This window comes from Leptodactylus fuscus, chromosome 2, assembly GCF_031893055.1.
Source record: "Leptodactylus fuscus isolate aLepFus1 chromosome 2, aLepFus1.hap2, whole genome shotgun sequence".
NCBI lineage: Eukaryota > Metazoa > Chordata > Amphibia > Anura > Leptodactylidae > Leptodactylus > Leptodactylus fuscus.
Window position 1 is genome coordinate 156,649,433 of NC_134266.1, and position 12,473 is coordinate 156,661,905.

Below are 12,473 nucleotides of genomic sequence, written 5' to 3' on the forward strand. Positions count from 1 at the left end.
TTGCTAAAGTGCATTTTTTAGTCACTGTTTGTTAAATTTTTCAGATGTACAAATTGTTATTCAATACTTTGGTAAAGCCTCTTAAAATTGCAGCATAAAAAATTGCAGCATACTCTTCAGCAATGCCACTTGTCTAGTAGCAACTGAAGCCTGTATACTGTGAACAATTCACAGAGGACACAGACTATACACAATAGGGTCTTTATAAAAATAAAACTTAACTTTTAATCGTTGAAAAACATGTTCAATAAAAACGAAAAAAATCACCAGATACAAAAATGGAAAAATAGCATGCAAGAAGACTTACAGCTCTAGTTCTGTACGTGGATTTGTGTGAAGCATCGGGACAAAAAAGCCTACCGGTTTCAGGGTATCTTCCCCTTACTCATGGTGAGTAAGGGGCAGATGCCCTGAAACCGGTTGGCTTTTTTGCATGCTATTTTTCCATTTTTGTATCTGGTGATTTTTTTCGTTTATATTGAACATGTTTTTCAATGATTAAAAGTTAAGTTTTATTTTTATAAAGACCCTATTGTGCTGAAATCTTGTATGTGTCTTTTCTGTTTTTGAGTTATTAGACTATACACTGAGGAGAAAGTGTAGTTTCTTGGAAAACTGTAGAATCTTGTAAAAAATGATTTGTCATGATCTGCCGGAATTACTTCCAGGCAGGACTGTGCAAGGTCCTCACTAGCTTCTTATTTTATCTAATACAGTTCCTTAACCCAAGGGTATATGGAGTCTGTGGTTTAGGTTACTGCCACGATTACTTACGCAGTTCTGTATGCCGTGGATCCGCATGCAGTGGGGCTTAACTGTCTGTAGCCACCTGCCACTGATTCGGAGAGCTTTCTGTGGCCATCGCTTCCCAAGTCAGTGGAACTTATATGGGCATTTTTATGTGGATTTTGGAGAAAAACGCACCAGAATCCATATTAAAAAAATTCCGCCAGCCAGCATGTTATGCTACATTTGTTCAAAATGTATGACCAAACATGGCTTTCTTTGTCAATGACAGCTAGTCGCCAGTCTTTGTGAAACAAGCCTTTTCAACGCTTAAAGCAGTGGTGTAACTACCGCCATAGCAGCAGAGGCAGCTGCCACAGGGCCCGGGACATTAGAGCCCCGGCGACAGCCGCTAACACTGCTATCATCATACTCAGGGGTCTTTTCGGACCCCCGAGTATAATGATTGGCGGACCGGGAGAGGTAAGAAACCTAAACACCTGTTACTTACCTCTCCACGATCCTGGCCAGCCCTCCTTCCTAGTTGTCTGACGTCACATGAACCCGGCCTGCGTCCCGGGTCATGTGACGTCCGACGTCATTGAAGAAGGACGGCAGCGGAGGCCAACAGTGTAGGAGCCGGGGGACAGGTAAGAAACAGTAGTTTTTTATGTTTTTATTCCCCCGGGTCTCCGATTATTATACTCTGGGGTCTGAAAAGGGGCCCCGCCATTCCTAGTTACGCCACTGGCTCAAAGGGTTATTTCCATCTCAACAAATTGCTGCTGAGACAGTAATAACTTCCTGCATGTTCCAAGCCCCAATACTAGACTTGTGGAACGGTCAAGAAGCACTACTCTATGCTGTTTGCATAACTCTCAAAGAAGTAAATGGTAGCTATCACAACATCGATACGTAGTTAGCTACATTGTTTCTGTAAATCAGGGATAAACGACCAGAATTTGGGAATAACACTGCGCTGACTCCAAACGTGTTTAATTCAAACAACGCACTTTATTGGATTTCAAATACACAGTGTGTTTGAAATCCAATAAAGTGCGTTGTTTGAATTAAACACGTTTAGAGTCAGCGCAGTGTTATTCCCGAATTCTGGTCGTTTATCCCTGTTATACCACCTGGTGTGGGTGTTGGGTTTCCTGCTGCTCATCAGTGCTCCAGTTCATTACTGTCAATACCTCCAAAAGGACTGTTGGACAGAATTTGGTCGCTCAGTACAATTGTTTGTTCCATGTTTATTGTTTCTGTAAATGTCTCGCAATGGATATAGCGTTGCTCAATTGTGCTACAGCGTTTACATAGTTCTTATCCATCTCTATGGGAGTTACAGAAGCAATGCAGACAAGCACTGCTGGCCCAAGTCTTGCCTTGGTATTTAGAACTTGGCAGCGGTCACATTCTTGTATTGATAGCAATGCGCTAAGATGGAAATAACCCATTATAGGAAGCTCTGATTCTGACTGTTCAACCTCTAAATCATTGGTATCACTGCTGACCACATGCAAAAAATAAAAGGCCCAACAATGCAGATGGTGGTAGATCCTGTAAGCCTGGATCTAATAAGGTCCCAGGGCTGTCTTGCAATAACCTCTTTTGGAGTATCCTTAAAGAGAAACTTCCACCTCACACAAGCATATTACACTACCACCACCACTGCATTACTGAGCACGACCGTGATAAACACCAGGCCTTAGTTATGTATGTCGCGGTTTTAGATTCAGGGAAAAACAAATTTGAAGCTTATGCAGTTGAGGAAGTTGGTGCACTGGGGGCGTTTTTCCAAATTTACAAAATAGACACACATTGTCTATCACTGTAATGTGCTCTGTAACACAGTGGTGGGAGCTGAATATGCTTGAGGAAGGTGGTAGACTTCTTTTATGGTGGTTCTCAAGGAAGGGTTTCTATACTTCCTTCCTGCAGGTTCTGTTATGGACAAACTACAAGTTTGTTGACTGATTCTAATCCCAGGTCAGGCGATCGGAGCCAAAACTTGGCTGCATAAATTTAATTTATGCTTTACCCTTAAAAAATTTAGACAAGTGAATGCTTACAAAGCTTATATTTACTGAAAATGATATAATAAAAATGTAGGACTCTTGTTGGAATGTAAGGAGCAATAATAAAAAAAAAAATTCTTTCTGTCCCTAAAGTCAACATACACTTCTGTGTCCCTCATTGACTTATACTGCGTATGATCACAGTAGTATGGGCTGTTTAGTTTGTAGTTTGAGCTCTCTGGATAGTTGGACACAGAGACACATGGGTAACTGGAGAAGCGCTGATGACTTTTAGCTCCCATATACATTCTAAAGGAAATATTATATTTCAACATACATGTCATATATGCATTGGTACATGGTCTTAAGGTGTCAGAATCTAAATTTCTTGTCTTTCTCTGTTACTAGGCACTAGATGTCTGGGCTATGGGAGTCACACTTTACTGTTTGGTATTTGGAAAGGTAAGCAACCATCATAGACCTAACTGATAGACTCAGTGTACTGTTACATGGCTGTGTGTAGCATGTTCTCTAGCTAAAACTTTGATTCTATCTCTATAATCATCTGTTATCTATCTACCGATCTCCATCTATAACCATTTTTGTCATTTGTTTTTCAGTGTCCGTTTATGGATGAATACATCTTGGTTTTACACAACATAATAAAACATAAACCAGTGGAGTTCCCAGAACAGTATGTAAAAGTTCAGTCTTTCAGGAGACTTCTTATATACAAGTGTTGGTGTGAATCTTAAAGACTATAAATATACACTGTCATACTCAACCCCAAATTCTTTCCACTTCAAGTGTAGCTACTAACCATAGTCGCGTTTATCGGTGTATACACAAATGAGAAGTGCTGTGCTGACTATTCATCTGTACTTTACACAGTTTATGGGAAACCTGCAAACTTTCTGAAAAAAGTGCTGCGGCTGCTTTTTTGCTGCGGGATGCTGTCAAGTAATATAATTTATTGGTCTATATTAAATAGGGAAATAAATTTCTCCTTAGAACCACAAGGATTTCTGTATTAATTTATCTATTGGGACATCCCATTTAGTATTTGAATTCACACCATTATTCTAGATGTGAAGCACTGCCACAGTTTTATCATTCTTATTTATGATGGACACTGAATTAATGAGATTATATAGATGGCTTAACTTAAAGGAAGTATGTCAGCAGGAAAATCAATATCAAACTTGTAAAAGTACCTTGTAGGACTGCTTCTAAACTTTCCAAAGAGTCTTATCTTTCTGCATTGTAGCTCCATTTTCATGAAAATCAGCGGAATTAGCTGAAAAAGGGCTTTAGGGGTAATTTTGCGCCCGCAAAATTACATGCGTTATACGGAAAAAAAAAAGCAATTGAACTCAATGGCTTACCATATTTTACACGTGTATTTTTACACAGGTAATTTGTGGCAAAATGTGCGGAGCGTTACTCCGTGTGAAGGCTAAAAGCCTCCCATTGATTTCAATGTGTAGCTCCCGTAAGCCGACACATTGAAATGAATGGGATCTGTTTTAAGCGCTCACATTCTGACACGTGTATACGTGTCAGAATGCGTCCGCATTATCTCCATGTGAACTAAGCCTTAGTGACATTTCTACTTTGTCACAGTTAGTCTGCGGTTTTCTAGAGCGAAGAATAAAGGCCCAGCTTTTAGTAAACTCCATAAACTCCATTTAGTAAACTAAGTTGCATTTGAATAAAACACCGATTTTCATTAAAATGGAACTACAATGCAGAATTGGGCTATGTTCACATCTTCACAGTGTTCACCCGAAATCACCGGACAAAAAAGTCCTACACACACAACTTTTTTGTCCACCAATTTCTGTTTGAAGTCAATAGGGGTTCCTTTTGGGCCCAGTGTGTATGTCTTATTGTAGCGGTCCACCTGTCTATTGTTCTTGTCTTCTGACAGAACAGAACAGTAAATGAATCAGCTAAGATGTGAACTTAGCCTAAGAAAGGCATTTTTGGACACTACAGAAGCATCCCTACAAGGTACTGTCTTTAGTTATACTGATTTTCCTGCTGACAAACTCCCTTTAATAATTTCACTTACACAATTTTATCATAATATATTAGCCCGAATTGAATCCAAATTTTGTTGAGTACTAGATTATTTATTGTTCCTTCTGTTTCAGGCCGGTTGTTAGTGATGAACTTAAAGACTTGATTATCAGAATGCTAAATAAGAAGCCAGAGGATAGAATAACAGTTCCAGAAATAAAGGTAGATCGCTTTGTAGAATGTTTTCACCTCTAGATATATATATGTACACCATTATTTGATTAAAGGTAACCTGTTATCAGATTCCAGCCTCATAGATAGATTAGGGTAATCTGAATCAAATGCGGTTTTACCCTTGTGAATCGGTATCTCTGTTGGCGAGATAGCACCACTTTTATGCCTATGCACAATACGCAATTGAGCTTTTTGGAGCAAGCAGATAATAAAAAATGGACTTACCCTGGTGCCAGTTTGAATAGAGCTGCTTATATAAGCTGTCATAGTGACCTCTAAGGCGTTAAAGGGATTCTACCAATCAAGAACACAGACTTGTGCAAGTACAATGCGTATATTATAGCATATTACAAATATGTGCATATAGTTACTTAGTAATAATGTTTAAAGTTCAGAACATTTTTTTACAGACATTGGTTTCAAATCTTGAAAAGAAATCATAGAATTAATGGTTGCCCTACTTTTTAAGGCACTTAGAAACTCTCCGGTGTTAACTTTTTGCCATAAACTCCATAGCAACAGACACATCAAACGATTAGCTTTCAGTGTAGTAGAATTTATTGTCCTAGCCAGTTGTATGAAGATGTTTTTTATATTCTACATCCACTTTGCAGCAGATGAATATTATTTAAATTACATAATTATTCATAAAACATGGACTCAATTATTGAGTCAATTATCTTCCTATGCATTCTCTCTTCCTGGAGGAACTCAGCCATTTAAAGGGAACTTGGCTCCAAGAAAATGCTGTGTAATCTGCAGGCAGTAGTCTTACAGGAGGAGTAGCGGAGCACTGATATATAGTTGTGTGGGAAAATATTCAGTATAATGTGTCATTATCCATTTTTATCTCTGTTGTCTCCATGTGTTGAAGTAGTAATTGAGTTCAGTGGGTGGTCCTAGGTCCTAACTTTGAATGACAGCCACCCCCCTATGACAGTGAATGACAGCTATTTTTGTATGCACTGTTAGGACCACCCACTGGACTCAATAACTCCTTTTAAGCATAGAGAGAACAGAGAAATAAATTTATAAATGACAAGTTGTACTAAATCTTTTTCCAACAAAACTATATAACAGTTGCACCTGCTGCTCTATAACATCCTGCCTGCAGACTACACTGAATGTCCATGGTGAGTGGAAGTGAGCAGTGGCGTAACTACCGCCATAGCAGCAGAGGTGGCTAGGGGCCCGGTGACAGCCACTACCGCTGCTATCATTATACTCGGGGGTCTTTTCAGACCCCCGAATATAATGATCGGCGGACCGGGAGAGGTAAAAAACATAAAAAACACTATTACTTACCTCTCCACGATCCTGCCAGGCCTCCTTCCTGACATCCTTTCTGACGTCTCTGACATCACATGAACCTGGCCTGCGTCCCGGGTCATGTGACTTCCGACCTCATAGAAGACGGACGGCAGCAGAGAAGACAGCGTCGGAGCCGGGGGACAGGTAAATAACAATGGGTTTTTATGTTTTTTTCCCCCCGGGTCTCTGATTATTATACTCTAGGGTCTGAAAAGACCCCAGAGTATAATTATTGTTTATGGGTGTCCACTATGGGGGATAATACTGTGTGCAGGGGCCACTATGGGGGATAATACTGTGTGCAGGGGCTACTATGGCAAATAATACTGTGTGCAGGGGACACTATGGGGGATAATAGAACGCGCAGGAATGCGTAGGAGGGGTCGGTCGAGGTGTTTGGCGTCGGTTGGGGGGGGCATGTCAAAAGTTCGCCACAGGGCCCCACCGTTCCTAGTTACGCCACTGGAGGTGAGTGATAGCATTATACCAGAGATGTAGTATGGTTAAATTGTAATAAATGCCATATGAATTAGCTATACTGAAGCTGAAATTTCTCCATTCTGTTTATACATCATTGCCTATATTACTTTAGGTTCATCCTTGGATAACTAAAAATGAGGAGGACCCAATGCCACTTGAGGAAGAGCACTGCACGATGGTGGAGGTCACGGAGGAGGAAGTAAAGAATTCAGTCAAGCTTATTCCAAGTTTGACAGCTGTGGTATGACATTTTGTTTGCTATGTGATTTTGATATTAAATGTATTATATTAGTGATATGAATTTCTTGGAAAATATTATGAATATGTAACATCTACTTTAAAAGATACATCAATCAAACTTGTATTTCATCAAAACCCATACATAGTATATTGGTATTTGAGGTATTGTTGTTTTATTCTTAACTTATAGGAGGTTATCCACTATAGTAGTATTGATAGTGTATCTTTAGACTAGGCTTTCCACATTTGATCTGCAGTGTGGCTTCTGGCATGTAAGATTGGACATTATTATTACAAAGGCCCTTTAAAGGCTACATGTATAACAGTAGTGTGTTCCTATTTTCCGTGATTGCAGCCATTGGCAATGTTTCTGGTAATCTTGCGGTTTAATGTACAGTTCTTCTAAGTTGAATTTTCTTTTCCAAACATTTAGAATCATCTTCCAAAATGTTTACAATTAGGGAAGTCTAGTCTATTTTTTTCTTTACTTTGTCCCTTGTTTTTTTATATGCTGCGTACTTAATTTGCAAAAGCTCATGTTCATACCAGACTTGGAAAACATCAATACTTTTCAAATCTTCTAGCAAAAAAGGAACCCATTGAAGTAAATGGGAGGCTTTTTTTTTCAGCGCTGAAATTCCTTACTATTTTCCTCCGTGTGAATGGACCCTAAGTCAGAGAACAATTAGTGGCCCCCAACAATAGAGGCACTAAAACTCATTTGATCTGTATTTGGCAGATAGCCATCAGTCCTCAAGTAGACAACATATCTGAGGAACCTCAGTAACATACAATATAACTGTATATAATTGAAAAGGTTGTCTTAGTCAGAAAGCAGTATATAACTAATGACCTGTACAGTCAACATTATTTAGTAGTAAAATGTGTTCCTGTTAGGAAACAGCAGCGACTGCATGTGGCTAAAATCCCTGGTGGCAAAGGGCCACATGATTTTGAAGGTAAAACCTCAGGTCCCCCCACAAATCCTGTAGTCATTGACCACAGCAGGTGTCAGTCTTGTGCTACAGCCAAATAGAGTGATGTGCCCTAACCCGAAAGCTTCCAAAATCACCACCTCTATGCTAAATATAACAGTATTGTACAGTTCCAGTTGACATATATCCTGCTGTAGCATTTTCTGGATGCTGTTCCTAGCTTCCTTGCGTTCCTTATTAGTGATACTTCTTGCCTACCTATTTTCTGCAGAATAAGAAGAAGGCGATGTTTCACAGATGGGTTCCAATAAGCCATTGGATAGACATTATATCAGCACATACATGTATGCAGTATGCTGTCCTGGTCGCAGTAATATTGAATTTGTTGGGGTACCTGAGTCAGGATTCATCTCCCCAGTTCTGTGATTGGGTGGTAGTTTTAGTAGATCTCACCCCTATTTATCATTATAAACATTTGGTTCCTATTGCACTCACAGTTTATCCAATGTAAGAGATTAAGATCTCTGAGTGCTGTGAAATATACTTATATAACATGCAGTATATAGTTAGCCATGATCAGACTGCAGGGTGAGGATGTTCACTTGTCATAGATGGTTAATAGAGTGTTTGGTTTCCATGGGAATATGCAAAATTTTGTCTATTTTATTCCCATCTGAAGAGCAATCTTAAAATGCAGTAGGCAGTCAAGCTTTACAAAAGTGATATATTTCAATCATGTTGAAGAGTTTCCCCATAGGTTATAGCCAGCACAAGCATTATTAAGTATGCAAATTTAATTAAATCATTTCTTTTCGGAGGAGAGAATTGATGACCTATATTTAACTTTATATCCTACGCTGCGCTGAAACATCATTTCTTATGATCAGTTAGATATATTTTACTTCATAATGTAACTCTATCAGATTTTCAGGATATAACATATAAGGTTTACCAGGACGACTCAGTGTTTCTCATTTAAAAAAAATTTTTAAAAAGGAAATTTATTGAAGTCTTCATAAAGGTAGATACAGAAAGATTACAGAACAGTTGTATCAGCTGTAAGTTACAAGAGTTCATTGTTGAAATAGCATGTTAGATGTCAGGGATTCCAGCCCATATCGAAGTCTATCTTAGGAACTGCTAATACTGTCATATACTATATATGAATAGGGGATGAGAGTCCGATCGCTGGGGACCCTATTGCCCGGTCCCCAAATGATCAGGAGGAGGAGGAGGGCTTAATGTCCTGTTAAAGTCTTTTTGTGAATGGATTGCGCCTGCATGATCGGCACTCCATTCACGGCTATGGGGCTGTTGGTACTGTAATCTCCATCAGCGGATGTAGCCCTATAGTAGTGAATGGAGTGCCATTCGTGCTAATGCACTGGCACTCAAATCACAAGGCTTCATGGTCTTTCAATCCCCTATGTCCTAATCACTGGGGGGACCCCAATGAACAGGCATTTTTCTCCAAAAGTAAAAGCAGTGGGAGGAGTTGATGACTGTTGGTGGTTGGATGTTGAGATGACATTTTGTTGTTAGGTTTGGAGGTAAACTTTTCTATCAGTCTGCCAAGGAGAGGACAAACAACCAGTCAAATGGTTTCCAGATTCCTTCCCTATATGGTTCTGGAGACTCGACAAAAGAAAGCCACTTCTTTCAAGGCGATCAGAGACTCAAATTTGGCATTATCTGGCATAAAGTTTGATGTAATCTTCTTATTGATTACGATATTCTTCCTTAATCCCTTTAACTCTTAATGTCCTATTCACATAAACATTATTGTAACCAACGATATTTAGTATCTATTGTAATTGGCCAAAATGCTGCAACAGTAGAAAAGCCTAATGAAGCCTACTCTACCCTGATTCTAGCACAGTTGGAATTTCATCTCTATCTCACCCCATATTAAATTTTGTTCCTGATATACTAATTACCCTCTCTACTGTCAAGTGGGCGGTCCTGGAGAGGAGTAGGCAAGGGAGTGGGATACTGAGCTACGACACTTTCTGACTTTGATTAACTTGAATCTGCCAGAATGACAGACACACCTTGTTGTGTTTTTAAGCATAACAAAAAGTTTGTTTTTACCAAAGTATCAGTTTTCATGTATGACAAAATGGAATAAACTGTATATTTATACACATATTTGGCATTCTAAGGCTAGGTTCACACCTGCACCTGATCTCCACTCGGGAATTCTGTTCGCAATTGCGCTTTAAAAATTTACACATTTTTAGGGCAGAAATTGGGTGGAAACCCGGAAGACTCCATTATAGTCTATGGTTTTGTGGGCAACCCCTTTTTTTTAAGCAGATTAGATTTCCATTCGTGGAGTCCCCAAGCAGATAACATGAACACAAACCCGAACACAGGTGTGAACCTAGTGTTACTTTGCAGCTTTTCCGTTTGTGTTTGTAAAATTTGCCAGTTGTAAAATGTATAGGAAGACACAATATTTATTTCTCACAAATTCCTTAGTTCATTACAAGTTTGTTTTTTCTCTTGAAGATTTTAGTGAAGGCAATGCTGCGGAAGCGCTCATTTGGAAACCCTTTTGAATGTGCCAGGAGAGAAGAAAGGTCTATGTCTGCCCCAGGAAACCTATTAATGTAAGTGAACTATAGTGCCAATATGCTGTTGACACAATAGGCCTCATGTTTGGTATAGATTGTGCTGTCACCGTATAAATTTGGTTATTGTTGTAGATGGACAATAGTGGTTATTAATCTGTATACAAGTCTTTGAATTTCTACTACAGAATTTCTTTAAAAATAATGATTCTATACTTAGTGGACATAGCATGAATAAATATGTCTAATTCCACAGTAAGTCTTTGAGGATAGTCATTGTAAAGGACATCCAAACACAGGCATCTCTGCAGAATTTACCTCACTTTCTCTCCACGCGCATCAAAGTGCCCAGACCATTTGGGACGTACCCAAAGGTTCCTTTTCACCATCGGACAAACCAGTGGGGCCATGTAACAAAAGCTTTTTATGGACTTTTTATACTATAACATAGGTGTAATGTTTTGTGGGGCTACTGTCTTTCATTACTGATGTGAATACGGACAGGCAGTTGCTGTTGTTTAAATGAGGATTATTGCATGCATGTGAACTTCAGAGAAACCGTATCATTCCCTATATATCTCATACTAGTTTACCTGTGTGTATGTCAGTGAAGCTAAGATTGAAGGACCTGCGAGCTGCTATTGGCTAATACGGGTTCATCTGATGTAATATGGAGAACGGACCTTCATGTGGAGGCCAGTAGGACTGTACTTACTTTTGAGATTATGTTGCTGGGTTGTAATGGAAATCCAGTCTAAAACAAAAAATGGCTGCATTGTTATGGAAAGCTGATGTAAAACTGTGTGTATGTCAGTGAGGCTAGAATGAATGATCTGCAAGATTCTCTTGGCTAATTTGGGTCATATCAGTATCGTTTATATCAGTAACAAGTAAAGTAGAACCATGCAGATCGTTAATTCTACTAGTAATGTATGTATTCTGCATTTGTAATTGTCCTTTTGCATTAGATATATTCTTACATTCTAATATTTTGGAAAGTTGGATCATCAAGGAAATATTTGGAGAGCTGCCACATTAAGCTTAACAATGTTCATATCTACCTTCACTTACCATCTGTTATCGCAGTAGGAATATGACACCACCACGACCCAAATGTTTCACAATCTGCTGCTTCAAGCAGCCGCCAGCCAGTGTTTACTTGAACCTATGGTTTCTGAAGGTGAAATTTTTTCTTTTTTCAGATTATTTTTTGATGATGATCACTGAAATGTCTTCCTTACCAGATAAAAAAAAAACATAGTGCAACTTCTATTTTTTCATCCTTTTTCAATATTAATCTGTTTTGCATTCGGCTTCCACCTACAGTAATTAGTCTACAGTCATACTCTGCAGTCAGTGACTCGGCAGAATATATTAATTTCCCAACACCAGCGGCGTAGGCGGTTTGCTCATTAAATGTCAATTCATTTTTCATTAGAATTTAAGAGTCAAGACAGGGCTCTCAGCTGTGAGCAGTTAATAATGATGTCCAGTGCATCGGTCCAGAGCATATACTGTTTCAAATTAATTTTCTGTAAACATAGTCAGGGGTGTATTTATTTCCTACTTCTCAAAATGAAATATGACATACCCAGCCTGAAATATCTGACATAGTGAACTAACAACCCTTATAGGATTTTTCCAGCAAAGAATATTTATAACTTAATAGAATAAGTTATCAGTATCAGATTGGTTCAGATTTATTATCCAACATCCCCACCAGTCAGCTGATCTCAGCAGCAGATACACAGAGAATGGAGCAGAAAGCAGGCAGCTTGTTCTTTATGTAGTGGCTGAAGCTTCGCTCCCATTCAAATAAATGGGAACTGACCTGTATTACCACTACACAGAGAAAAGCGCTGCCAACCATCTAAGAACCGCTGATTGATGGGGATGCTAGGGATTGGATCCTACCATTCTGATATTTATGACCT

General features: G+C 39.1%; 1 protein-coding gene across 5 annotated transcripts in view; it reads left to right on the top strand.

The window, feature by feature from the left end:
- Positions 1 to 12,473, top strand: part of CAMKK1 (calcium/calmodulin dependent protein kinase kinase 1) — a 178,156-nt gene that overhangs the window by 156,802 nt on the left and 8,881 nt on the right. For 4 of the 5 annotated variants that reach the window (XM_075264891.1, XM_075264894.1, XM_075264892.1 and 1 more), the window contains exons 11-15: positions 3,153 to 3,206; positions 3,365 to 3,438; positions 4,901 to 4,988; positions 6,904 to 7,032; positions 10,478 to 10,578. In XM_075264891.1, the coding sequence (XP_075120992.1) occupies positions 3,153 to 3,206; positions 3,365 to 3,438; positions 4,901 to 4,988; positions 6,904 to 7,032; positions 10,478 to 10,578 (446 nt within the window). Of the gene's footprint in view, positions 1 to 3,152; positions 3,207 to 3,364; positions 3,439 to 4,900; positions 4,989 to 6,903; positions 7,033 to 10,477; positions 10,583 to 12,473 lie in introns of those variants that run through there. The other variant, XM_075264895.1, reaches the window with a different exon arrangement.